The 26,445-nt window shown below is 52.8% G+C and overlaps 1 protein-coding gene across 1 annotated transcript in view; it reads left to right on the top strand.

The window, feature by feature from the left end:
* ANO1 (anoctamin 1, calcium activated chloride channel) overlaps window positions 1–26,445 on the top strand; it is a 110,773-nt gene that overhangs the window by 5,773 nt on the left and 78,555 nt on the right. Inside the window, exons 2-6 of the mRNA XM_006893227.1 lie at window positions 3,018–3,350; window positions 18,258–18,356; window positions 19,356–19,507; window positions 21,037–21,091; window positions 24,707–24,758. Coding sequence (XP_006893289.1) covers window positions 3,018–3,350; window positions 18,258–18,356; window positions 19,356–19,507; window positions 21,037–21,091; window positions 24,707–24,758 — 691 coding nt within the window. The remainder of the gene's footprint in view (window positions 1–3,017; window positions 3,351–18,257; window positions 18,357–19,355; window positions 19,508–21,036; window positions 21,092–24,706; window positions 24,759–26,445) is intronic.

Below are 26,445 nucleotides of genomic sequence, written 5' to 3'. Positions count from 1 at the left end.
AAGTCACCCGCAACTCATAGTGACCCTATATACAACAGCCTTAAACCCTGCTCTATCCCTTGCCAATCTTATTGTCTCTGACACGCCTGCCTCCATTACCTCAGTCACTGCATTAATCCATCTCATTGAGAGTCTTCCTCTCCTGCGCTCTCCCTCCACCCTCCCAAGCATGATGTCCCTCTCCAAGGATGGGTCCCTCCTTGCAACATGTCCAAAGTATCTCAGACAAAGCTTAAGAATCCTTGCCTCTAAGGAGCAGCCTGGCTTCACCCTCTCCAGGATGAACTTGTTCTCCTAGCAGTCCATGGTATACTCAACACTCTTCTCCAGCACCACAGCTCAAAGTCATCAACTCTCCTTCTATCATCCCTAGTCATTGTCTAGCTCTCTGATGCATAGCAAGTAATTGCAAAGACCATGGCCGGTATCAGGCGCACCTTAGTTTCCAGACTGACATCGTTGCTCCTCAGTACTTTGGAGAGGTATCTGACAACAGGCTTTCCCATTGCAATTCATCTTTTAATTTCCTGGCTGCTGGTATCAGAGTGTTGATTGTGGAGCCAAGCAAACGGAAGCTGTTAACAATCTTAGCCTCTTCACCATCTATCTTGATGCTGCCAGTTGTCCCTGTGGTGAGAATCTTTGTTTTCTTGATGTTGAGCTTCAATCTGTATTGAAGGCTGCAGTCTATGACCTTCTGCAACAAGTGCTTCAGGTCCTCCTCAGTTTCGGCAAGCAGGGTTGTGTCATCTGCATAATGCAGATTATTGATGAATCTTCCTCCAATCCTGATGCCACACTTCTCCTCATAGAGCCCAGCCTCCCGGATGATCTGTTCTGCATATAGATTGAAAAGACACATCCTTGACGCACACCCTTCCCAATTTTTAATCATGCAGTGCTTCCTTGCTCTGTTCTGACAACTGCCTCCAGGTCCCTCCAAATCAAGCAAGCTCAGTCCATCGAGTTGATGCTGACTCAGTGACTCACCATCGGGCTCTTAAAGTTGTAAATCACTCGGCAAGGGTCCTGCTCAACATGCTTCCCCAAAAGGGGTGGTAAGACTCAAACCACTGGCCTTTCAGTCAGCAGCTCTATGCATATGCACGATGCCACCAAGGCTTCTTCATACGCAGGATAAGTCTTATTGTCCCTGCCCCAGTTTAACAGAGGGAAAAAAGCACAGAGAGGCTGAGTGTTGTGCCTGGGATAGCACAGCTCGTTAGCCAGTGACGGAGCTGATGTCCAAGCCCAGGCAGGGGACAAACACTTTCAGCTGCAGCCCGCACTGCCGCATCCTCACCTGCTTTGTGGGTGCGCCGCTGCCCGCTCTTTTGCTTTTGATAGTGTTTGCCAGGTTCCCATTTGACGATTCCCGCACAATTGCTTGGTGATATTAGCGTGGTGAGATTGTCCACATCAAGCCCGCATTCTCTTCGATTGTACCAGGACTTTAAAGGTCAGGCTGCTGTGCTGTGTCCACTGTGGTCATGATATGGAGGCACCGTGGGTGCTCTGCCCAGTAGGACCACAGCTCACGGTACCCACCTGAGGCTCTCCCTGTGTGGGAGAACCCTCCCTTGGTGGTCTGGACTTGTAGCCTTCACAGCCCCCCTCATGGCACCCAGGACCCTCATTCCCCTGTGTGTTAGAGCTGAAGATGGGCTCTGGGCAGCCCCAGGACTGACTAGCAGCCAGTGTCCACTCTGAAAGCAGCACCTAGCTGCCGTGTCCTGGGTGGTACAGCTGTAGGACAGTGCTTGGTTCAGAGCAGCTTCTGTAAGTATTGAATGAAGAAGTGAGTGGGTGAGTGAGTGAGTGGTGGGTGAGTGAGCAAAGAATTAACATGTGAGTGAATGAAGAAGTGTTTGAATGAGCGATTAAATAAGTGACTGAGCAAGTGACTGGATGGATGAAAGGTTAAAGATGAATGAATAGATGAAAAGAAAGAGAGTTAACTGGATGATGGAAGGAAGGGTGGATAGAAGGGAAGAAGGTGGGTAAGGAAAAAGGAGACGTGGATGAAAGCAAGGAAGGCTAAATGGATGAGTGGATGGACAACTGGGTAGATGAGAGGGTGGAGAGAGGGAGGAAGGAGAAGGAGGGAGGGAGGGAAAGGGGGAAGAAGGGAAAGCAAAATTAATGAGTGGATGGATAGAAGGATAACAGCAAGCTGGGAGGAAAGAAGGAAAGAATATTAAATGCATTAACGGGAAGATGGATAGAAGGAAGATGAATGGATAGATGGTTGGATATATAGAAGAAAGGATGATGATTTTTTTGGATGGATGGATGGATGGGTGGATGGATGGATGGATGGACGGATGGATGGATGGGTATATGGATGGATTCGTAGGCTTATGAATGGATGGTGGGTAGATGGTTGATGAATAAATGATAGGTGGGCATATTGATGATAGATGGGTGAGTGGATGGATGAATGGATATATGGATGGATGGGTAAGTGGATAGATGGGGGTATATGGATAGATGAGCAGGCATAGGGATGAATGGGTGGGTATAGATGGATGGGTGGATGGATGGGTGGGCATGTGAATGGATGGGTAGGTATATGGGTGGATGGTTGATGGATGGACGGTTGTTATATGGGTGAATGGATGGATTGGTGGGTATACGGATGGTTGGGTGGGTGGATGGATGGATGAGTGGGTGGGTGGTATATGGTTGGATGGGCAGGTATATGAGTGAATGGTTGGTGGTTGGATGAATGGATGAGTGGGTAGATGGATGTACAGATGGATGGGTGGATGGTTGGATGGGTAGATGGATGGGTGGTTAGATGGGTGGGTGGATGGGCAGGTATATGGGTGAATGGTTGGTGGATGGCTAAGTGGATGGATGGGCAGATAGAAGGGTGGGCATCTGGATGGGTGGGTAGATGGAAGGGCGGACATCTGGATGGGTGGGTGAGTGGTGGGGGAGAGATTCAGTTGGCTCCTTTGGAAGACTCGTCACCAGCAGCTTGATTCTGGTGGCTTTCCTTTCTTCCCTCTTAGTTGCTGAACTCTCTGTCAGTGAATCCTGACGCCCAGTGCAAATATGGCCTGTACTTCCGAGATGGCAAGCGGAAAGTGGACTACATCCTGGTGTACCACCACAAGCGGACCTCCGGCAGCAAGACCCTGGCCAGGAGGGTCCAGCACAGTGACACCCCTTCAGAAGCTCGCAGCGTCAAGGAGGGCCAGCCCCTGCCAGGAAAGGGGTCCTCAGTGGAAGCGGGCGGACCTGAGCCCTCCATGGACTACCACGAGGATGACAAGAGGTTCCGTAGGGAGGAGTACGAGGGGAACCTGCTGGAGGCCGGCCTGGAGCTGGAGCGGGACGAGGATGTAACTATTCCCACTTCTTTTGTTGGTGGGGAACAGGGGGGACGGGGGCAGGGGCAGGGGGGCAGGCTGTTGGGCTTGCGCACTGCCGTGTGGGATGTCTTCCTGTCATCGTTTTTGGCCTGAGTAGTGAGCACACACCGTGGTGTGGGTGAATGCTAAGTGGAAATGGTTTCTTAGAAGCTCTGAGAGTACAACCCAGCCCCCGCCGCTTGCCCCCAGGCCGCATCTGCTGGGCCAGGGCTGACCTTCACAGAGATGACCTTGGGGTCATTTCCTGCTCTGGCCACTTCCTTCCCTTCCCGGGAGCTTTTACAGGCTCAGGGGGTGGACGGCACAGCCCTTCTGGGAGTCTTCCTGGACGACCGTGGCCCTTCTCTGGGCTCAGTTTCCCCACTTGTGATGGGGAGGTTGGACTGGCTTGTCTCTGGAGGCCTCTCACGCTCTGAAATTCCAAGACTGTACTACGGTTCTGGGCGAGCCCGAGAATTTTCTGAGAGGCATTTGGAGGGTGGCAAGTTGCCTCGTGTCGCACGCTGCCGTGTTGAGTGTTGCTGTGTGCAGAGGGCGCGTCCTAGCCGCCAGGCTTCAGTGTGGTCTCAGCAGACATCGCCACTCTCTGTGCACAGTCCCTTCCTTAGGTGGACATGGGAAAGAGGGCCTTTGCTGAGGAGCTGCCTCTGTGTGCCTTAGTAGGGAATCAGCAAAAGTCCCATTCACATGTTGTTGTGTACCCCTCAGGTCAACCACAACTCAGTGACTCTGCGCACAGTAACTCTGAACCGTGCTCTATCCTGAGCTAATCCCAATGTCTCTGGCACACCTACCCTCATTATTTTGTCAGTCCATCTCATCGGTTGGTGCAGGATAGAGCAGGGTTTAGAGCTGTTGTGCATAGGGTCGCTATGAGTCGGAAATGACTCGATGGCACATAACAACAACAACAACATTTCATCGGGGTCTTCCTCCCCTGCACTGACCCTCCACCCTTCCAAACATGATATCCTTCTCCAAGGACTCGTCCCTCCTGGCAACATACCCAAAGTATGTGAGATGGAGCTTCAAAATCCTAGCCTCCAAAAAGCAGCCTGGTTTCCCCCTCTCTGGGGCAGACTGGTTTGTTCTCTTGGCGGTCCATGGTATGTTCAGTACTCTTCTCCAGCACCACAATTCAAAGGCATCAATTCTTCTGTCATCTTGGGTAATTGTCTAGCTCTCTATAACAAGTAATTGCAAAGAACCTGGTCTGTATCAGGTGCACCTTAGTCTCTAGACTGATATTGCTGCTCTTTAGCATTCTGGAAAGATTACTGATTTCCCTAATGCAATTCATCTTTTGAATTCCTGACTGCTGGTGCCAAGAGTGTTGATTGTGGAACCAAACAAGCTATAATTATTAACAACCTCAATCTCTTCTCCATCTGTCATGATGCTGCATATTGCCCAGTGGTGAAAAAAATCTTCATTTTCTTGATACTGAGCTTCAATCCCTATTGCACACAGAGGGTCACTGACCCTCTGCAGCAAATCCTTCAGGCCTTCCTCAGTTTCAGCAAGCAAGTTTATGTAATCTGCATTAAGAAGAGGAAATGCAGTCAGCAAGTGGGCTCCAGGAGTTGGTTCGTCAGAATGCTTCTAATCAGACCTGATGGGTCTTCTGTCTGGCGGGAACTACCCTTAAGTAGTGAATGCCCTGGGCCAGTGAAGGGACTGCCTGTGGGTGTGTTGACCAACTACCATAAACAGGGGCCAATCCTTGGAGCGGGGCATCATGTTGGGAAAAGTGGAGGGTCAGCGCAAGAGAGGAAGACCCTCAATGAGATGGATTGACAGGGTGACTATCCGTGAGGATGGTGCAGGACAGGACAGGGCTCAGGTGTGTTGTTCACAGGTGGGTGCAAGTCATAGTCGACTCCAGGGCACGTGACAACAACAACCACTCCCTACTGCTGCTGCCGCCACGCCAATACCCGTCACTCAGCGTGGACTCACAGCGACCCCATGCGCATCAGAGTAGAAGTGCGTTCCCAAAACTTCCAGGGAATCACCTCATCCACCATTGTTTGGAAATAGTCACCAGGCCTTTCTTCCAAGGTTCCCTTAGGGCAGGGACTTGGACAGCCAGCCCTCCTGTCAGGAGTCAAGCATCTACCCCCTTTGTGCCACCCTGGGACTTCATGTCAAACAAGAGCCAGTCAGTTAGGAAACCCAGCTTTATTACACGATCTGGTGGGGTTATTAGGTGCCATCGATTCGAATGCAGCTCACAGCGGCCCGGGGCAGCCGATCTGAGCCCCGCCTGCCCCGTGCATCAGTGTTGTTAGGTGTGTCATCTCAATCCTGATGTCGGACAGAGCAACACTGTCCCATCCTGCTCTACCCTCTCAGGCGTTGCCATGTTTGAGCCCCCATGTCACCCATCTAGTCGAAGGTCTTCCTGTTTTCACTGACTCTGTTTTACCAAGCATGGTGCCCTCTGAGGACTGGCTTCTCCAGGGAACACGCCCCAAGGATGTGAGGTGAGGGCTCGCCGTCGTTGCCTCTAAGGAGCGTTCTGACCAGACTTCCAAGACAGGCCGTCCGTCTGTGTGTCGTCCTCAGCCTCCACACCTTCAAGACATCAGTCCTTCCCTGACCCTTATTCATGGTCCAGCTTTCACGTGCATATGACGTGATTACAAATGCTCTCTGGAGAGGTATCTTCGGTTTGTCGCTCTCTAAAGGGCCCTTTGCTGCAGATCGCTTTAGCAGACTAAGGCATTGCTTGATTTCCTGACTGTTGTAATCAACGACTATGTACAGCTTCTTTCCATCTTGACTTTGGGTTCAGAGCCCTCTTTATTCAACACAGGGTGTCTCTCAGGGTCACTACTCACCTTCTGGGGTTTGGTTATCTGGGGGTGCCTATGATTTTGGAGGTGAGGAAGTTCTGAGGTTCCCAATGCAAAGCTTTGATTTAACGAAGATTTAGGACCCAACCTCCTGACTTTGAGAGCAGCACTGGGAAAGCCAGCCTTTGTGCCCCTTGGTCTCGGGCCTCAGCGTGGCCGCTCAGAGGAGCCAAGGGGCTGAACCTAGCTGGCTTGTCACCCTGTTGTGCTGGCCTGGCCTGTGGCATTTTGTGGGAACAATACCACCACTATTAGAGCCCGTTTTGGCATGGCATTTTATAACAGGAGGAACCGGCAGCCTTCTGAGAGGAGGGAAGGCACTGGGACGCTGGAGCAGAGGCGGACCCTGGGAGCTGAGGCTGGGCGGGCTGTGACCTTGAGCTCTGCCCTGTGTGCATCCTGTCTGGTCACCATGGCTTCTCTCTCTCTCTGCTTGAAGACAACTTACAACCTCAGGCTGGAATGACCACAGAGACCAGGCCATCTGAGTGGCCCAGGCCAAATCCCAGACTTTCAGTGTGCCCCTGGGAGCCTTCTGAACATCTCTGCCTCAGCTTCCCTGTACTGAAAACAGGGGTGTTTTTGTGTGCTGTCCAGTTCATTCTGTCTCCTGTGACCCTACCCCAACCCCGCCTGGGTTTCCAAGGCTGTACCTGTTCACAGGAGCAGATGTCCTCATGGTCCACTGTGGGTTCAAATCACACGTGGTGCTGAGCACTTAACCGCTGCACCACCAGGGCTCCTTAAAAAGACACGCGCAGCAGGATTTACATCCCAGAGTTACAGTGAGCCACCTTGGAGTCTGACCCGTGTCAAGTCCTTTCTTTTCTTTTTATTGGGGCGAGCACACCCCTAGCGGAGCTCACTCCCTCTCAGGGTCTCTGCACACTGTACAGTGACGTTCAGACTTCTGATTCCACAACCATCCCCGCTAGTCCCCCCCATCCCCCACCGTCTGCATAAACTCATGCCCCCCACCCCAGCCAAAAGCTGGTGGCCTAGTGGGTAAGGAGTTGCACGCCATCCCCAAGGCAGGTGGTTCAAATCCCTGTTTCTGAAAACCCACTGGAGGCCCAGCTCGGACCCTCCGTGACCGCGGTGGGTTGAGCGTTTTTCCTCTTCCTGCTCTTGGTAACCACTGTGATTTGGGAGTTGTATTTGTGTATTTCATATTAACGAGGGCTTACATCATGTCTTCTTACACCCAACATCTCACCCAGTGTGACGCGTCCAAGGGTTGTCACTTGGTGACACCGCACACTAGGACTACTCTTCTCCGTGGGGTGCACTGTGTTGTGGTGTCCACCACCCGTCTGTTGGTGGACGTTCTGGCCGTTGTGGACGTCAGCCGCAGGTCTCTATCTGCATTTCCGCCTTCACTTCTGCTGGGTCTAGGCCTGGACTGGGGCTGACCGGTCACGTGGCACGATGATGAGACACTGTTTAAAAATTATTTTTTACTGATTTTCATATAATAATGCCTTTACAGTATGTGTCATTCATATGCACTGTTTATACAAGATTTCATTTACATTGTGTTTCATATAATCATTCATATACTTTCTATTTTGCATTATGTTTTATACTAACAAAATTTGAATATATTGTTTTTCATACCAGATCCTTCTCATTTCCCTCACTCCCCCCACTCATCAAAGTGTAGAACCCCGTGATTAATTCCCCATCCCCCCACCCCCACACTTCCTCACCGCACTGCTTCCACCCTCCCTGCCACCTTGGATCCTCATACTCATTCTACAATGATGGTTTTACATAGTATTTGTCCTTGTGGGACTGAGTTAGTTCACTCAGCATAATACTCTCCAGTCCCTCCCAAGCAAGTTAAGTAGTAATTTACAAGATCATTGCTCCTACGTGCTGCATAGTATTCCATTGTGTGAATGTACCACAGCTTCTCAAACCATCTGATTGTGGTTGGACAGCTGGGCCATTTGCATGTCCTTGCGATGGTGAATAACGCTGCTATGGACATTGATGTTCAAGTCTCTGTTTGAGCCTCAGGATGACCCACATTTTAAGGAAATCTCAATCCATTACTGATGTGGCTACACCACTTTACAGTCCCTCCAGTGAGAATTCCCATCTGCCCACGTCCTCACCAGCACCGTGCCTGCTTCTTGGCTGGTAGTAAGAAGATTCTTATTGGCTGATTATTGTTGTAATGTGCTGTCGGGCTGACTGACTCATAGCACCCCTACGTACAACAGCTCAGAACCCTGCTCTGTCCTCAGCCAGTTTTGTCGTCTCTGACACACCTCCATCTTTTATCCCAGTCACTGAGTCAGTCCATCGCGTCCAGGGTCTTCCTTTCCTGCACTGTCCCTCCACCCTCCCATTATATATTATTGCTCATCTTAAATGAGAGTAGCCCTGCCCAGAAACAGGAGGAAGGAGTATCTCCTGATCAGCTATTACCTCCTGAGTGCGTGGCGTGTAGTTTGCTGTTCGTGTTCTGAGGGAGGATTTTGGAATAAAAGCGATCACTGGGGCAGGGCCGGGGGGAAGGGGGAAGTGCAGGGGATGGTGGTCAAATGTCACCAGGTCGGTCCTGATTCAGCGTGTGTTTGTGTAGCAGGAGAAAGTGCCCCAGGTTGCTGTTGCTGGAAACTAGGTCACTGGTATTTCACAGATAGCAGGAGCCCCCTTGGTGGACAGGTTTCAGCTGAGCTTTCAGGCTCAGATAGACTCGGAAGAAAGGCCTGGTGAACTAAAGTAGCCAATGAAAATTGTACAGATATAAACATTGGTTATTTTCACAGAAACATCTAGTTTCTCTGGAAATGGCCCCAAAACTCTATTGATAATTTTACTTCTTTGCTGAAAAGAGACGTTTCCACAGTTAATTTGGCCACTCATAAAAAGAAAATGTGGGTTCTAGGACTAGACCTAGCTAACAAACATAGGAGACAGGTAGAAAATATTGATACGAGCTTTGTACAGAGATTTGTACATTTGTGTAATAGGCCTTTTCAAGGTTTATGTGTAGCTTTTTACCTGTAACCTTTATTATATTGTAAATTAAGTACAACTTTTGTAAAAAAAAAAAAGAAAATGTGGTACAGTGATTAAGCATTTGACTGTTAACTGAGGTGTTGGGGGTTCAAACCCACCATCCTTCCTCTAAGAAAGGCGGCACAGTCCGCCTCCCCAGGGAGGAAGCGTAGGAAGCCCTGTGGGCAGCTCTCCTCTGCCCTGCGGGTCACTGTGGGCCCAGGACTCTGACTGCACTTTGCCTTGTAAGGATTGTGTAGACTCAATCCTTTCAAAGTGTTGCTTCAAGCTGCCTTTGTCCCATCTCGCCTGAATCTCAAATCCTGAGCTGTTTGACCAGGGCTTCTTGCAACCAGGAGCTTTCTTTCATCTGAGATGAGCTGGGTCTGGGGTGTGGTTTGAAGGAGCGGTCAGCCTGCCCCACTGCTTCCCCTGACTGCCCGGAGGCCAGGCCAGCCAAGGAGCCGGATCGCCCCGAGGAGTGCGTGGGGCTCTGCCAGCGTGATTAGCAGTGAGGGCAGAGCCCTGCGTGGCAGGACGCCATGCCGACGGCGCCAGGGTGACCAGCACTATCACGTCTGCAGCTTTAGAGTGACAGGACCCCCAGGAGGACCCAGCTGCGCCTTCCTGAAGCCACACTTGCTCTCTGTGAAGAGAAATCCAGAAGCCACCAGCTTTCCAAACACCCCTTAGCCCTAAAATGATCAAAATCCTTGCTCTGAGGCAGTCCACGCAGTTGACGTTGGAGGTCAGATAACTCTGCTGAGAGCAGTCACGGCTCAGTGGCCCGTTCTCGTCTTCCATGCAGGAGACCCAGGTTCGAATCCCAGGCAGAGCTCTCGTGTGCAGTCTTGCCCATCAGGGGATGGTGCCACTGTGGTGCTGAACACATTTCAGCCGAGCCCACAGGCTAGGATGGACTAGGAGGAAAGGCCTGGTGTTTGGTGTCAGATTAGCCAATGAGAACGCAGCGGGCCATACCAGTCAGATCTGCCACCAGACACAGGGCCGTGCAGGCCGGTCAGCATGCCTCCTTCTGTGCAGGGTCACTGTGGGGTGGCCTGGCCTGAAGGGAGCTCACCACAGGCCACGGGCTGTCCAGCCACATCCCTGTGGGAAGCACACCATGGTGGGACCACTTACGCTGGACGCGCCATCAGGAATGACTGTTGCTGGGAAAGGGTGGCATGGTCAGGGAGCCAGAGGATCTGCAAATGCGACGGCACCCCAACCAAGACTCAGCGTGCCCACCGTGAAGACGCAGAGCGGGAAGCGTTTTCTGTTGTGCGTGGAGTCGGCACAAATCAGCATCAACTCAACAACAAGTAAGACCCCTCAAAGAGACCGCGGGGTCAAGAAAGTCCTGCAGGATGACCGTGTGAGTGGCCTTCACTCTTGGGGTTGCAAGGAGGGTCTCGTTTCAGGGGCCTGTCATCAGGACAGGGGCTGCTAGGAGGAAAGGCCCACTGGCAGGCCCATGCTCTCCTCGATGAGAGCTGCGGGGTCAGCCCCCAGGTCGCATTAAACGACAGGAGGGAACCTTGGCCAACATCCTTCCAAACAACTGAAGCTCATTAGTGTCTCAGAAGTGCAGCCTCAAAGGCGCTGGACATTATTAATGTCCGTAGGGTCACGGTGGGGAATGCGGGCCCCTAACCCTGCTGTGTGTCCTGGGGGCGGGCCCGTGCTGCCCGGATGTTGAACTTGACTTGGCTGTGGCAGAGTCTGTGAGGCCACCGACATGGGGCCCTCCCTGTCCTGTCTTTGCTTTCATTCAGTGTCTCCAGGTTCCTGCAGTCACCCCATCACTGGCTGCCTATCTCCATTGGCCTCCCCTAGATGCGACTGTTTGGTTCCCACCCGCCTCATTCTGGGGGTGTGGGGGAATGGATGCTGCTTTCAGAACAAGCTCCCCTTACAGCCCCAAGGATGCACCCGACTCAACCACTTCCTGCCTAAGCAGGCTTGGGCATGTGACGTCACCTCCCTGGGCCTCAGTTTCCCCACCTGACAGAGGCCCAGCCGTGGTGTCAGCTATGGAACTACTTCTAGAGGCCCGGGAACTCACAGGCTTTTTCTTATACATATTTACATATGTGACAATGGATTTAAACTGAAAGAACATCTGGGCCTCAGTTTCCCCAGCTGTCCAAAAGGTCAGGCCTCCCTAATCCATCTTAGCATGGACGCTCCACTCAAGCCTGTCCAGAGTCACAGCTTCACAGAAGCCTCCACTGACCAATAGGTGGTGACCACATGTGAAGTGTGTTGCCTGGGATTCAAACCTGGGTCTCCAGCCTAGAAGGGGAGAATTGTCTTACTAAATGACAATGACTCTCAACAGAGGGTTGTCTGGCCTTGGACAGTTGTCTCCCTGGGCTTCAGTTTCCCCAGCTGTCAGTTGTGGATGTCTGCATTGCTAGGTGGTGGGCGAACGTTGGGAGAGGGGGTATGGAGTCAGAACCACCCTGAGCATCGCTTTCCTTCGTGGGTCTGGGAGCTGAAGCCGGCTGAAGGAATGAATGGTCCAATAGGTGCCATCATGAAAGATGGAGGTTGTCAGGGAGTTCTTTTCACTTGGATCCACACTTAACACCCCTGGTAGCCACAGTCAAGAAATCAGAAGACGTGTTACTTTGGGGAAATCTGTTGTCCAGGACCTCTCCAAAGCAATGAAGAGCAAGGATGCCAGTTTAAAAAGAAAGATGTGCGTGATGCAAACCAGGATCTTTCAGCCACTCCCTATGCATCTGAAAGGTGGGCAGTGAATGAAGAAGACTGAGGAATCGATGCCTTTGAACTGTGGTTCTGGAGACAAGAACTGACTATCTCCTGGACTGCTGAGAGGACGAGTAAGTCCATCTTGGGGAAGTGCAACCAGGGAGCTCCTTAGAGGCAAAGATCGTGAAACCTCATCTCTCATACTCTGGGCGTGTTGTCAGGAGGGCCGCTGCTCGGAGAAGACATCATGCTGGGGAATGTGGAGGGTCAGAGACAGAGAGGAGGACCCCCGACAGAATGGATGGACTCAGCGATGGTAATAAGGGGTCCAAGCACATCGGCAATCATAGACTTGGTGACGGACAGGACAAGGCCCAGACCCATTGTTCACAGGGTCGTTATGAGTCATGGGCAGCTGACGCACCCAATGACAACTACTCTATAAGGAGCCCGAGGGCGTGAGCTTCCCAAGTCGGCCTCCCCATCTTGGAAACGGGGGGCTTGCACAGGGGAGGGGCAGGACAGTGGCGTGTAATACGATTTTAGTCTTATTTGTCCATGTGTCCAAGCCTGGTGAATGTCCTGGTGGACTCAGCGGCCTTGTCAAGCACCTGGGAGAACTGGCCACCTTCCAAGCTGAGTGGATGGACAACAGTATCAAAAGACTTCAGTCTTGTTAAGGAAGCTTGTCAGTCACTTCTGCTTGACTAAGGAAAACCTTTTCTCCTTTAAAATGTTATCAGGAAGAGCTTTGTTTTACTTTCACTTCGAGTATTGTGAAACTCAGAAGCCGTATCCATGGCCCGTGAGTCAGAACTGACTCAGAGCTGAGCCTCCAGGAGATTTTCAGAGGCTGTAAATCACACGGGAGGAGATCGCCCATCTTTCTCCTTCAGAGCAGCTGGTGGGTTTGAACTGCCGGTCTTTGGATGGGGAGCACACCGTTTACCCACTCTGCCAGCAGAGCTCCCTAACCTGAAGGGTTAGAATCCACTGACAGATCTATTATTCTCTTCATGGGTTGTAAGACAGTCCTTGCTGCTCAAGGTAGCACAAATTCCAATCGCAAACTGTTACGGAGTATTTAGGAGAAAAGCTGATTTCCAGGTTTGAAGGTCTCCTCAGGGGTGCTTTCCTCTGACGTTATTGACGGTGGCATCTTCTTGAGTTTTCTATCAGGGCCCCAAACGCACTTCAGATCTTCTTCATGCCCGTGCCTGACTTCCTTCGGGCCTGGGGAGGGGGGGGCGCCCTGGTTTTGTGGAAGCCCGGGTTCTGGAACCTCTGTGGGTGGTGGCTGGGCTGGGTCCTGGACCTGGAGGCCTTGGGTATCATAGTGGAACGCTGCCCCGTCCTGGGCCTTCTTCAGGACTGGGGAGTGTCCACATCATGGGAGCTTTTCCTCATCTGTGCTGACCTTGACCTTGCCCAGCCAGGAGGGCCTTCTCCAGGTGGGTCCTTCCTGGCCTTGGATCCCGAGGCAGGCGCCCCAGCCTTGCATCTACGGAGTACGCCCGCAGCCTGTGCTTCCTCCAAGACAGAGCTGTTCACTCATCTGGTGGTCCACGCGGGTGCACTCCGTATTCTTTGTCAGCCATAATCCAAACGCATTCATTCTCCTCTGGTCTTCTTTTTCTTCCTCCCGGGTCTTTAAATTTCCCCCCAAAACTATTCCATGAGGGGGGAAGTCCGTAGTGTCGGGTGAAATTTTAGCTGTTTCTTAAAACTATCTTACTGGTTTGTTTACCAAGTTCATGTACATTGTGTTTCACACTATTCTTCCTTCACATTGTGTTTCCGACAATCATTCACGTGTATTAGGTTTTATAAAATCTGTCACCACTGGACTTCCCATCCTTACCCTGTCTTCTCAGATCCCCGCTGGATCCTTCCCACTTCCTTTTTCACCCACCAAATTGCACAACCCTGTGGTTTCACCCCTACGCATCCTCACCCCCCACTCTCTCCCCTTCCCCCCTTGTATCCCCATTCATGGTTTACCAGTTACCCTTCTACTTTTAGAATAATTGTTGTGTGCAGTATTTGTCCTTATAAGACTGAGTTAGTTCACTCAGCATGTCGCTCGTGGAAAGACAAGAGACTGAAACTTCCCTGGTGATGGGTCCCTCCATCTGGGGGTCGTTGCCTCCGTGGCTGGGGGGCCATCCCAGAGGCCAAACAGAACAAGGAATCTTGTCCATTTAGACCTACTTCTGGTCCTCATGTGTCTGTGGTGTGGGGAGAGGCCAGGGCCAGCTTGTTCTGAGGGATGGTCATTTGCCCACTGGGGACCTGGCATCTGCCTGGTGGGCAGTTCATCCACCGGGATTGGCAAAGCCAGCTGGGCAGGACTCGGGCTTTCCCTGGAGACCAGCTTTGCCAGCCTCCCTCCACCATCCCACCGCTTTTCCGTGGAGGGGCTGAGTATTTTCAAACATACCTGTGGAGATTTTCAGGTCTTTTTTTCTTTCTTGAAGTCTAGTCGCTGGGTCATTCCTGCATGGCTTCCTGTCCTCTGTGGGTCTTCCCAGTCTCGGGTTGCATTTCTTCCTGCCACGAGGAAGGCTTGCTGGAGTATCACCCATCTGGTGCTTCCTTAACCGAAAGGCTGCTGGGTCTGTTTCAGCCCCAGGTGCTTCTGCTGGTTCCCCTCCACATCACCACGCGTCCAGGTGGGCCTGCGTCTCCAGCTTGCTGGCCGTCATCTTGGACAGGAGCCAAGATCTGAGGTGAAGGTGTCTCGTTTGGGTTCCCAAGTGCCTGGATGGTCAAGAACCACCTTGAGCCAGATTCCCCAGCCCCATGGACCACCCCGGACTCCCGGGCAGCCCCTACCTCTCAGGCAGTCTTAGAGCTCCTTCCGTTTCTGGTTTAAGTGTTATTGTTGCAGACGTGCACTCAGGGCATTCACCAGCTCAGCCATCTACACTCATGCAGTACAGTTACTACATCCTGAAAATTGTCACCCCGCCCTCCTGTCCCAGGTTGACCCTGCCCCACTCCCAAGCTTCCTATCTAACCCGTCACACTGCTTTTTGTCAGTTTGATCCCATACAAATAGTTCTTTTCAAAACACAGTGCTCAAAGGAGACCAGCTTTCCCAGGTTAACTAAGCTAGTATTTGCTTTGAAGAAGGCTTCAGGGGATATTGCTAATTTGAGGTTTAAAGACGAGCTCAGGGCAATGGTTTCCTGGGTTTGTATACCCTCTCGAGTTCTAGAAAGAGTTCTGATGGCTTGTGGTAAGGAATTGCACTACCAACACAAAGGCAAGTGGTTCAAATTCACCAGCCGCCCCACAGAAGAAAGATGTGTGATCTCCAATGCGCTTTACTGCTTTGAAAACCCACTGGACGGTCAGCTGTGGGTCAGCTCCAGCTAGGAGACTACAGTAACAACAATAGTCCCAGGATACCTGGGGAGCCTGCAAGAATTTTAAAGTTTGTTCTGCGGTCGCCCTCCTTTTGATTGGAATTCTTCTATAGAAATTTTATCAAAGTGCTTCGTGATGGTAGCAGGGTGTCGTCCAATTCTTCTGGTTTTATGATAAAAGGAGACAATCATTCTTGGGCATGATTGGTGCCACAGCCTAAGTCTTACTCTGCCCCTGACTCACTTGAGCATCAATCAGGTGAATAGACGGCAGCTGTCATGCCTTGACTGACCACTTGAAAACCTGTAAGACCCCCGGTACTACCAGTGATCGAGGACGGTTAGACCACAGTGCCCCTCGCTCTTTTTTTTAAAGTTATTATTAAATTTTATTAATTTTAGTGAACATTTACAGAGATTTCGGGTTTTCATTCATTCATTGTTGCACTGTTTTCTCTACCCTCCTCTCCAGTTCGTTCTTCTTCCCTGCCCCCGAATGTCTGTTTTAATTGTCCAACTGCCACAGTGCTTGTCGAACCCAGTTCTGATGAATCTCCTTTGTCAGTGTGTCCCTTGCCATTCCCTATCACTCCTCCCTGAGAGAGACTTCACCCTGATTCATAAGGAAAAGGGGACGGCGTATTCTCTTAGCTACTTCCTGCTGGAAAGGGAAGCTGTAGTGCCCCTCACTCCTGTGGCCACACCTTCCAAGACTTTCCATTGACTGATTTTCAACCGTGTGTTGCCAGGCCTTACTTCCGAGTCTATCTGAGTCTGGAAAATCTGCTGAAATCTTCCCACCATGGGTGATTCTGCTGGCATGAGATGCCAGTGGCAGAGCTTTCATCATTCTAGTCACATCCAGATGATTCCAGAACACCAGGCAGACACAGGGTGATTGGCACTGAGTGATTCCAGCTTACAGAGACCTTGGAGAATGGAGGAAGACTGCCCCGCATGGTCCCCCAGGGAGCTGACGGCTGACAATGTCCCTGAGGGAGTGGACTGCCCCACAGTGTCCCCAAGGGAATGGACCCCACCCCACAGGGTCCATGAGGGAGTGGACCACCCTGTAGGGTCCCCCATGGAGCCAATTGTGGCTGGGTTCCCAAGGGAGTGGACCACCCCACAGTATCCCCATGGGAATGGACCCCACCCCACAGGGTCCCCAAGGAAGACCACTCCACAGCATCCCCATGGAATGGACCACACCCTACAGGGTTCCCAGCGGGAGCAGACCACCTCATCTTTCCCCTGCAGAACAACTACAAGGTCTGAACTTCTGACCTTTAAGTAGCCAAGCCAGGTACCGCTGCACCGTCAAGGCCCTGGTGATGCCTTCTTGTTGTTATTGTTGTTGTGTACTGTTGAGCAGGACCTGGCTCAGCTGGCCCTCCAGTAGGTTTTCAGAGGCAGTAAATCGCATGGATAAATTGTCCATCTTTCTCCTGTGGCATCGCTGGTGGCTTTGAACCATGTGTCTTTGGTCTGGGAGCCCAGCTCTCTTCCACCAGAGCTCTTTGGAGATGCCCCAGATCCCTGTAAATCCAGTGCGAGTTTGTCCCGCAAGTCTCTTCTTTCTTTTGAAAGGTCAATGCTATGCACAGTCGGGGAAGTCGGGGGTTTCGTGGGGTGAGTCCAGATTACATGACGTTCTCTGCTCTGCGGGGGGCCTGGGCCTATTCCTCACAGAACCACCTGCCCTCTCAGTGGTGGTTCTGTGTCCCCAGCTGCTCTCTGACCCCTAGACCCCCACAGGGTTCCAGGAGGAGAGGGCACTCACTTCTGGGGCGTTCACCTGTGTGACAGGGGCCCCACCCCTCACTGGTTTCTTCTCACCACTGCAGTACTGTTTGGGCTGTGCCCGCGTCAGAGGCATCTCCTGCATGCTTGTGCAGAACGAGTCCTGTGCCCCTGTGTAAATCCACCAGCTACATCCTGGGAGAGACCCCACACATCAGTTTTGCAGTGGCAGGACCTCTCCTCGTCCCCATGCTGGACCTGGGGGAATCGGGGTGCACCGAGTCACGTAGGTGAAGGGGTGCCCTGTCTGCTGCAGGGCCTCGGCTGCACTGCCCTGAAGACTCCACAGGGAGCTTGGAGACTTGGCCTGCTGGGGTCGCTTGTCTAGACTATGTTGGCTCTGGTGTGTTCCTGTGTGGCCTGGTGGCATGCACACCGTCCCTCTGGGCTGCAGTCACTGGGTGACATGTTGTGACCCACTGACAGAGGCCATTCAGACTCGTAGTGACCCTCCATCGGGTTTCCGAGGCTGACAATCCTTATGGGAGGATGCTGCCACTTTTTCTCCCACTGGTGGGATTGAACTGCCGACCTTCTGATTCACAGCCCAACATGTTAGGCACTCCACCACTGGAGGCTCATTAGCATGTGCTGTTTGCTGCCAGAAAACCACTTCTAACTTAAGGTAACCTTGTGCACGACTCAGTGGAGTGGTCCGGCTTCCCCTTCATGACAGGTGATGGGGGTGTGTCCACTGTGTGTCCATCCATCTCACTGGGGCTCCCCTCTTTCTCGGTGACCTCCGCCTGGTCTGTCCAGATGGCATGCCCAGAGTAAGCGAGGCAGCCTCTCGCCGTCCTCATCCCTAAGAAGCATTCTGCTTGCATTTCTTCTAAGATGCATTTGGTCCCTCTACTGGCGTCCACTTGCTCTTTCTCCAACACCATCAATCTTTCCTCAGTCTTCCTTCTTCTTGGTTCCCTTCCACACACACAAGAGGGGACTGAAAAGACCGTGGTTGAGGCCAGGCCCACCTTAGTCCCTCAAATGACATCTCTTCTTTGGAATATTTTAAAACAACTACTCGGTGAATTATTTGTATCTGGGGATGAAATTGTTTCAACAACATGCATCCACCCATGCTGACTGAGAACTGTTCTTTCTCTTTGCAGACCAAAATTCACGGGGTTGGTTTTGTCAAAATCCACGCCCCCTGGAACGTCCTGTGCAGAGAAGCTGAGTTCTTGAAACTCAAGATGCCGACTAAGAAGGTTGGTGGGCATCCCTCTGGTCCAGAACAGGCCGCCAGCTCTGCATGGGGTCACCAGGAGACCCTGGGTTCAGAGCGAGCCCAGTGACTTCAGGACATACAGATCTCTGTGTCCTGACACACAGCACAGAACTCAGCTGCCAGCTGACATTTAGAGACCCCAGACCCTGCCCTGCCGGGTGTGACGTGAGCAGCAGAGACTGCAGGAATTTATTATAAACACAAACACAATTAAACTCCAGGCTCTGGTTTTATACACTTGTGGTGTCTCCACTAATCTATCAGATTTATTTTAATTACATTTCCTGGATTGCTAGCATTTTTCTTTCTTTTTTCCCCTGCTGAGGATTTTAATAGATGTGATTTCTTTTTTCTTCAGAGCAGTTTGAGGTTCACAGAAAACTTGGAGAAAGCACAGAGGGTTCCAGTATCCCCTGCTCCCTGCTGCCCATGGCTTGTCCTGTCATTAACTTCCTGCGATCCTGAGATACATTTGTGACAGTGGATGAAACATGCTGATACATTGTTACTAACACTAGTCCACAGTTCACTGGCTCACTCTGTGTTGTGCAAATGTGACAAATGCACCCTGTCTGTCGTTCCAGTACAGCTCCACTGTCCTGCAAATGCTCTGTGCTTATTCTTTCTAATCTTCAGAAAACTCACAGAGAGAGAGGGCTTTATGGTGTGCCGCTGATCTTGTTTGAAATTGGGTTTACATCTGTGCCATGGAAGTCAGCCCTCCACTGAAAGCATTTGGCTAACATTTTTCCCAACACAAGTGAAGTTTAGGGGAGAATATTCTAGAACTTTTTATAGGCACATCTTTGGTTCAGCCTCTGAGCTTTCAGGCAGGATTTGTCGGGGATCCTGTGTGTGGAGGGCATGGCTGGACTGCGCAAGCTCAGTCCCCAGGAAGGACCCCCAGGGGCAGGGGTCTGAGGCTGGACTGGAGGGTCACCCCTGCTTCACAGCAATGTTCCCCTCTTCTCCCCTGCAGATGTACCACATCAATGAGACCCACGGCCTCCTGAAAAAGATCAACTCGGTGCTCCAGAAAATCACAGACCCCATCCAGCCCCGGGTGTCCGAGCACAGGCCACAGGCCACCAAGAGACTCTCCTACCCCTTCTCCCGGGAGAAGCAGCACCTGTAAGTGGGGCCCAGCGCCCCTTGTCTGTGCTGGAGCATGTTTTGCATGATGAAGGTCAAAGGGATATGGGGTCGGGGTGTCTCTATCACCAGAGAGGGGATGTTAGTGCCTGGGACTCACCCTCTGAGCCCGGGGGGCGGGGGTGCTGGGAAGTCTTTCCAAGCTCCTTGTGCTCTGAGGAGATGGAGGAAGAGCCTTCTTCTCAGAAGAAAGACAGACAGGTCCCAGGGATGTTGTGGAATGTCGCTGTCACTAAGCCCCTCTAACTGTCGTAGCCCCGTGCGGGTCATGGTACAGCTGTGCCCCATAGAGCTTTCGGGCTGGTTCTCTGCCAGCAGCTAGCTAGACCTTTCTTTCGTGGACCCTTTGGAGGGACTTGAACCTCTAACCTTTTGGTGAACAGCAGAGCTGGTTAACTGTGCACCACTGGGGCGCCTCAGGAAACAGTGCTGCACGCCATGCTGTGAAGCCGAGTGTCCCCCTCCTCATCCAGCTGCTCTGGGCCAGGAGTCCTGGTTGACCTCCCCTCCCCACCTGCCCCACAGCAACCTGAGCACAGCAGGGACTGAACAGTGTCCCTGGGGAGGCAGCTGGTGGGGCTGCCTGGCAGGGCCTCACCTGGCAGAGCCTTCCTCCCCCCCTCCCTGGGGTACTGGGGCGTAGCCACCTGGGTCAGCAGCAGCTGCAGGGCCTCCCTGGGGGCGTGGGAGAGAGCAGGCCTCTGGGCCGCAGGAGAGCCCTCAGTGGCGTTCGAAGGGGCAGGCAGGGGCTCTGATGCCGCAGACCTCCTGGGTGCAGACAGCTAGGGCCTCAAGGTGGAGTTGGGGTCCCTTATGGGGAGCCCCAGCTTCTCACCTGTGCTGCCCAATCCAGGGGCACAGGACATGCTGCCCAGAGAGGAGAATGTCACTCCATGACAATGTTCTGGGGCATTTTAGAAAGAAGCAGCTCCTGCAGAAGTGAAAGGCTGGGTGTCTATGGGGCCAGCTCCCTGGCTCTGTCCTGCCTGACCCATCAGCCAGCCTGCGTCACCATGTCCTTTTAGCTCCAGGCTCACTGAGGTAATGGTCAGCATATGCCAACCTCTATCCCTCCACTGCCTGTACTCTGAGCACCTTGGGGAGGGAGTCACCCACCTCCGGGGAGCCTGGCAAACCTCTGTGCCATCCCAGAAGTCGCAGGAACATTGTTTCACAAAGTCACAGCTGCCCAAGGAGGCATGGCACTCTCTCTGACCCCAGCAGAAACTTGAAACACTCCCCAGAAGATGTCACCATGGAGCAGGGACCTTGGGAGAGGCAGGTCTGTCTGAATGTAGCTCTGGGGTCACTTCTGCCCCGCCTGGGTCTCAGAACTTCATGGTGGCCAAGGAATGATGAGCTAGACCACTACAGATGCCCAGGGTCACCTGTGGTATGTGGCTGAGTCCTCGGCCACCAGTGGTGGAGATGGCGTGACTTCTCAGGCCTTGGTGCGAGGAGGCCCAGCTCCCCTGACCAGGACCCCTTGTCTCCCCACATCTCCACAGGTTTGATCTGTCCGATAAGGATTCCTTTTTCGACAGCAAAACCCGGAGCACAATTGTAAGTGTCACACGAGGAATGGTTCTTCGGCTAGGTGGCCCTGGGGACACTGATAATAATTTGATTTCAGTTAAGCTCCTCCGGCAGGAAAAAAAAAAACAGCTCTAATTGCCTGGGACAGAAATAATTAGGATAATAAAACTGGGAGGGCTGGCGGGCCCTGGGGACAGTGGTGGCCTGGAGCTGACTCCGGGAGGGAAGGACACTGGGAGAAGTGGGGGGAGGGCTGGAGAGGGGCTCCGGGTCCTCATGTCCCGGATGCTGACCGGGGTGCCTCATCCTCTGCAGGGTCTGCCCAGCTCTGGCGTCTCCTTGTCAGCCATTCCTGTTTTTTTCTCTGCATCGCTTCCTTTTCTTTCTATGGCTGTAAAAACGAAGCTCTCTAACCATTTGCCAGTCCAGCCACTTTCCACGTACAATTCAGTGACAATAGTCACAATCATGCCACACAGCCATCATCGCCAGTTGTCCAAATTATAACCCAACCGTTTCCAGCTCTGTGCTCCACCCCCCACCCCCACTTAGCTCCCCACACACACCGAGGGACAAGCTCCTGTCTGATCTTCTGCCCTTTTGTGTAAGCAGAGCTCTCCTGTGTGTCCTTCACACCTGCCTTCTAATGTGCAGGGTCAGGTTTGCAGACCCCATACCTAGACCTCACCAGGTGCCAGGCCTCATCCATCTATGTGGTAGCACGTTTCAGGACCTCATTCACCCGGGCTGTGGTGTGTGTCAGGGCCTCGTCCAGCCGGGCTGTGATGTGTGTCAGGGCCTCGTCCAGCCGGGCTGTGGTGTGTGTCAGGGCCTCGTCCAGCCGTGCTGTGGTGTGTGTCAGGGCCTTGTCCAGCTGGGCTGTGGTGTGTGTCAGAGTCCATTCGTCCACATTGTAGGATATGTCAGGACTCAGTCATCGGGTCACAGCAGGTAACTGATTCACCCACGTTGCAGTGCGTGTCAAGACCTCACTCATCTGTGTTATCGTGTGTTTCAGACCTCCTTCCTCCACATGTGTCTTGTGTCAGGACCTCATTCACTCATGTTCTAGCATGTGTGTTTCAGTTACTCATGTTGTCGTGTGTGTTCAAGTCCTTCATCCATGTTGTAGTGTGTGTGAGGACCTTGGTCATCCACATCGTCACGTGTCATGTTTCTGTCTCCCGTGTTACAGTGTAGTGCATCAGGACCTCATTCATCCACATTGTCACATGTATCATGTTTCTGTAACCCGTGTTACAGTGTGTCTCTGTCGCATGTATCCCGTCTCAGTCTCCCGTGTTACAGTGTGTCTCTGTCGCATGTATCCTGTCTCAGTCACCCGTGTTACAGTGTGTCTCTGTCGCATGTATCCCGTCTCAGTCTCCCGTGTTACAGTGTATCAGGACCTCATTCATCCACATTGTCACATGTATCATGTTTCTGTCACCCGTGTTACAGTGTGTCTCTGTCGCATGTATCCTGTCTCAGTCACCCATGTTACAGTGTATCAGGACCTCATTCATCCGTGCTATAACAGGCTTCATGTCTTGTCTCCTGTTGTTCACGGTTCCTGGGTTCTGTGCTTCTAAACCAGGGTCTCCTTAACTTGGAGGCTATGAGCAGGCGTGCGTACACAGGCGTGATTGGGTGTACGCATTGGGATCTAGTTTCCTGGCTTAGCCAGACAAGCAAGCTGAGGGTAGAAACCTAACCATGCTGCCCTGCCCCACTCAAGGTCCCGGCCCAGTGTTTACCCATCAGCTGCCAGCTTGTCCCCCAGCCAACTTGGGCTGTGCGTGGCTCCAGACCAACTTTTATCCAAACAAGAAAGTTGCCAGCAACCAGGCTGTGACAGCTGTCCTCTCGTCTTGTGTCAGCCTGGCCGGGGAGCAGTGTAACTTGGAGGGGACAGCTGGTTGACCTGTGCAGGACCTTGTCCCTCCTGTGCCACCATCACAGAGACTGGCAGGTGGCCGAGGGCACAGAGTAGTGCTGGTCACGTGTCCTGAGGGAGATTCAGCCACATGGGACAGGCCCGTTCAGTCTCATGCCCACACCACCTCTACAGGCTTTGCCGCCTTGAGAGAGACACTGAGTCTTTGTCAAAACCCGGGTGGATCTTTGTCCCCTAGCAAAGGGTAACTGTGTGTGTCCCCCAGGACAATAATGCAGATGGACCTCTGTGGACCCACCTGCCACTGTGAATTTTATCAGCGACAGGTTTTCAATTCATCTTGTTAGAGTTAATAATCAACCAACCCCTTTTTCATCCAGTTAATTCTAATAGTAGAGACAAACTGGACTTAGCCTGGGAGCAATCGCAGTATGTGATAGCTGTCGATGTAAAGGTTGGCAGTTCGAGCCTCCTCAGCGGCTCTGCAGAAAAAAAGTCTGGCGCAGTGAGTGGCACAGTGACTGAACACTGACAATCAAAAGGTCTGCGTTTCAAACCCCCCAGCTGCTCCTTGGGAGAGAGAAGGGGTGCCGGCTCCAGTGCAGCTGTGTAGCTGCGACAGCCCTGGGAGGCACCCGCCTGCTCCCGCTGGGTCCCCGGAGTCAGAGTCAACTTGGAGGTGACGGATTTGAGCGCAACTCAGAGCTGCCGAGAGAGTCGGGCACACAAGCCCTGCCTCACAGAGGGTGCTGCTGTCACTTATCCTGTGCAAGTAAAGGAGAGACTCTTAAAACCCAGTGGCATGATTACTGATCGTGGCTGCACAACGTGACTGACAGAATTGATGTCATTAAATTAGATGCATGAAAAATAGTGAACTGGCAAATGTTGTCTGATACATACTTGCACAGGAAGAAATGTTTAACAACAGCCACCAAAAAATACCCTAAACCAGAAGGCTGCTGACCAGCCAGTCACCCCGTGACTCCGGAGTGTCACCTTGTGACCCCCTGAGTGTTACCCTGGGACCCTTGAGAGTCGCTCTGGCCTTTGAGTGCCACTCTGTGACCCCTGAGTGTCACCCTTTGACCCCAAGTGTCACCCTGTGACCCCCTGAGTGCTATCCCGTGACCCTGAGTGTTACCCTGTGACCCTGAGTGTCACCCTTTGACCCCCTGAATGTCACCCTGTGACCTCCTCAGTGTCACCTGGTGACCCCCTGAGTGTCAGGGTGGGATCGCGCTCACAGAGCTTTCAGCGGCTCATTTTGAGGAGGGTGTTCGCCAGGCCTTCCCTCTGAAGCATGTCTGTTGTTGTTTTTGTTGTGTTACTGGTGGGTGGAATCGACCCACAGCAGTTTTAGGGGGCAGTAAATTGCACAAGAGGAGATTGCCCATCCTTCTCCCAGGAAGTAGCTGGTGGATTCAAACCGAGAGCCTCTGGGATTGCTGCACACGTTCTTACCACTAGGCCACCAGGGCTCTCTCTGGGTGAATATAAACTTCCAGCCTTTTGGTGAACAGCTGAGCATGTTCAGCGTGTGTGCCCTCCACCCCCAGTAATTCTTGTTTTATCCCTAAAACTGTCAAACTCTTGGTGTTGCCAGGAATCCTTTGTTCCTCAGAAAGCTGTCTCTTTCCTGGGAAAGGGCTGGGGTTCCCATGATCAGGCTCCCCCACACTCCTCTCCGTTGCTTGCTGGGGAGCTGGGACTCACACTGGCCCCTCTCTTGTTCCCCGCGGCAGGTGTATGAGATTTTGAAAAGGACGACATGTACCAAGGCCAAGTACAGCATGGGTGAGTGTGCCTCCGAGGCCGAGCTGTGCTGGTGCCGAGCCTCGCTGATCGGCTCCACGGGAGGTGGCTCCGGGGTTTTAAATGGGTTTTGATTTAAGCCTGTGTTTTGATTTATCCCGGGACAGCTGGGTGGCTGCAAGGAGAGCCGTTCCAGGACCCCTGGGCAGTTTCACGGCCCGGCCAGCTGGCCGCCTCCGTGGAGCACAGGGGTATCATTCGTGTCGCTGGAGGAATGTGCAAGGGGAAAGGACTATCCCCGCCCCCCAGGGATGGTCAGGGTGGCTGGAAGGTGGCCAGCGTGAGGGTGGCCAAAGCCACCAGCCTAGACCCTCAGTCACTGTGGTGATCCTAACGCACAGTGGCCTGTGGGAGCGGGCAGAGCTTCCCGCGGGGTCCCCATGCCTTCACAGAAGCACACTGTCCTCTCAGCATTCTGCCGAGGGGTTGATGGGCTCAAACTGCAGACCTTTCAGTTAGCAGTGGTGCACTTTGAGCACTGTGCCACCGGAGCTCCTGAGGGGGACCCAGGACCTTTAACGCTCTCTTGACCCAGCAGAAATTAGGGTTCCAGTTAGAAGGGCTAGTCCATGCCACACTTTGGGGTGTGTCAGAAGAAGTACCCTGTTTGGCTGAGAGAGGAAGCCTCTCCGTCCTTGGGATTCACTCAGCCCCCACTGACAATGCTATGCACTGAAGCCCTGGTTCCAGAACCTTCCACGATTCCCTCCTTCTGAGGGGCTTCTCACACTGAAGCCCTGAGGAGCTTCTCTCCTACCACTTTTGTGCCATCAGGTCAGAACCGACCCATAGCTGACCCTCCAGCAGGTTTTCAGCCAGTCTTTCTCCCTCAGAGCAGCTGATGGATTCAAACCGCCCACCTTTGGGTTGGCACCACAGCTCCTTACCCTCTGGACCACCAGGGCTTCCTCAGGTCACAGGGCGTCTCAGTCCTCCGAAGATTTTTTTCATTGCAGCCTGTGGGTAGGAACTGCCCCCTCCCACGTGCCCCCTCCCATGCAGCCCCCCGCCCCACTGTGCGCCACCCTCTCGCCCCACTGTGCGCCGCCCTCTCGCCCCACTGCGCCACCCCCCGCCCCACTGTGCGCCACCCCCCTGCCATGCATTCCCCCTTCCATGTGGCTAAAGTCAGAGCCTTCAGGAGCAGAGGAAGGCCAAGTGCACGCCATTGTCCTTTCCTCCTCTAAAGCCACTATACAGCCTGAGAACTGTCCCAGCAGTGGCCATCAGAGGTCTAGACTGTCACTGGGGGTGAGGACACATGGGGTCTGACCCTTGCTCTTGGCTCTCCAGCCGGGAGAACGTGGACATTCTTATCCCTCCTGAGGCCTCAGTTTCCCCATTGGGCCCTGAGAAGTCACTGCCAGGAGAACTTGAAGGCATGGCCAGAGTCCAGAGCCTGGGGCTGCTGGTCTGGCCTTCTGTCCCTGGGATGTCCCTGTGGACAGCATATCTTCTGTGTGCTCTGAAAGCTCTCTGGCAGTGGTAGCTGTCCCCTGGGCCTGCTTCCCAGAGCCCAGTGATGGAGGTAGATTGGGGTACTTCTTTGTACCCCTACTTGACAAGGGGTCGTCCATTCAACTTGTAAACAGTGGGCTCCTGCCAACCCCACCCAACCCCCACCCCAGGCTCTGTCCTGTGTGCTGGTCAACCAGTGGGCTCCTGTCCC

The sequence above is a fragment of the Elephantulus edwardii genome, unplaced genomic scaffold (assembly GCF_000299155.1).
Source record: "Elephantulus edwardii isolate Elephantulus edwardi_28Jun2011 unplaced genomic scaffold, EleEdw1.0 scaffold00126, whole genome shotgun sequence".
NCBI lineage: Eukaryota > Metazoa > Chordata > Mammalia > Macroscelidea > Macroscelididae > Elephantulus > Elephantulus edwardii.
The sequence above is the reverse complement of the archived record's forward strand: the minus strand, read 5'-3'. Positions and strand labels throughout refer to the sequence as shown.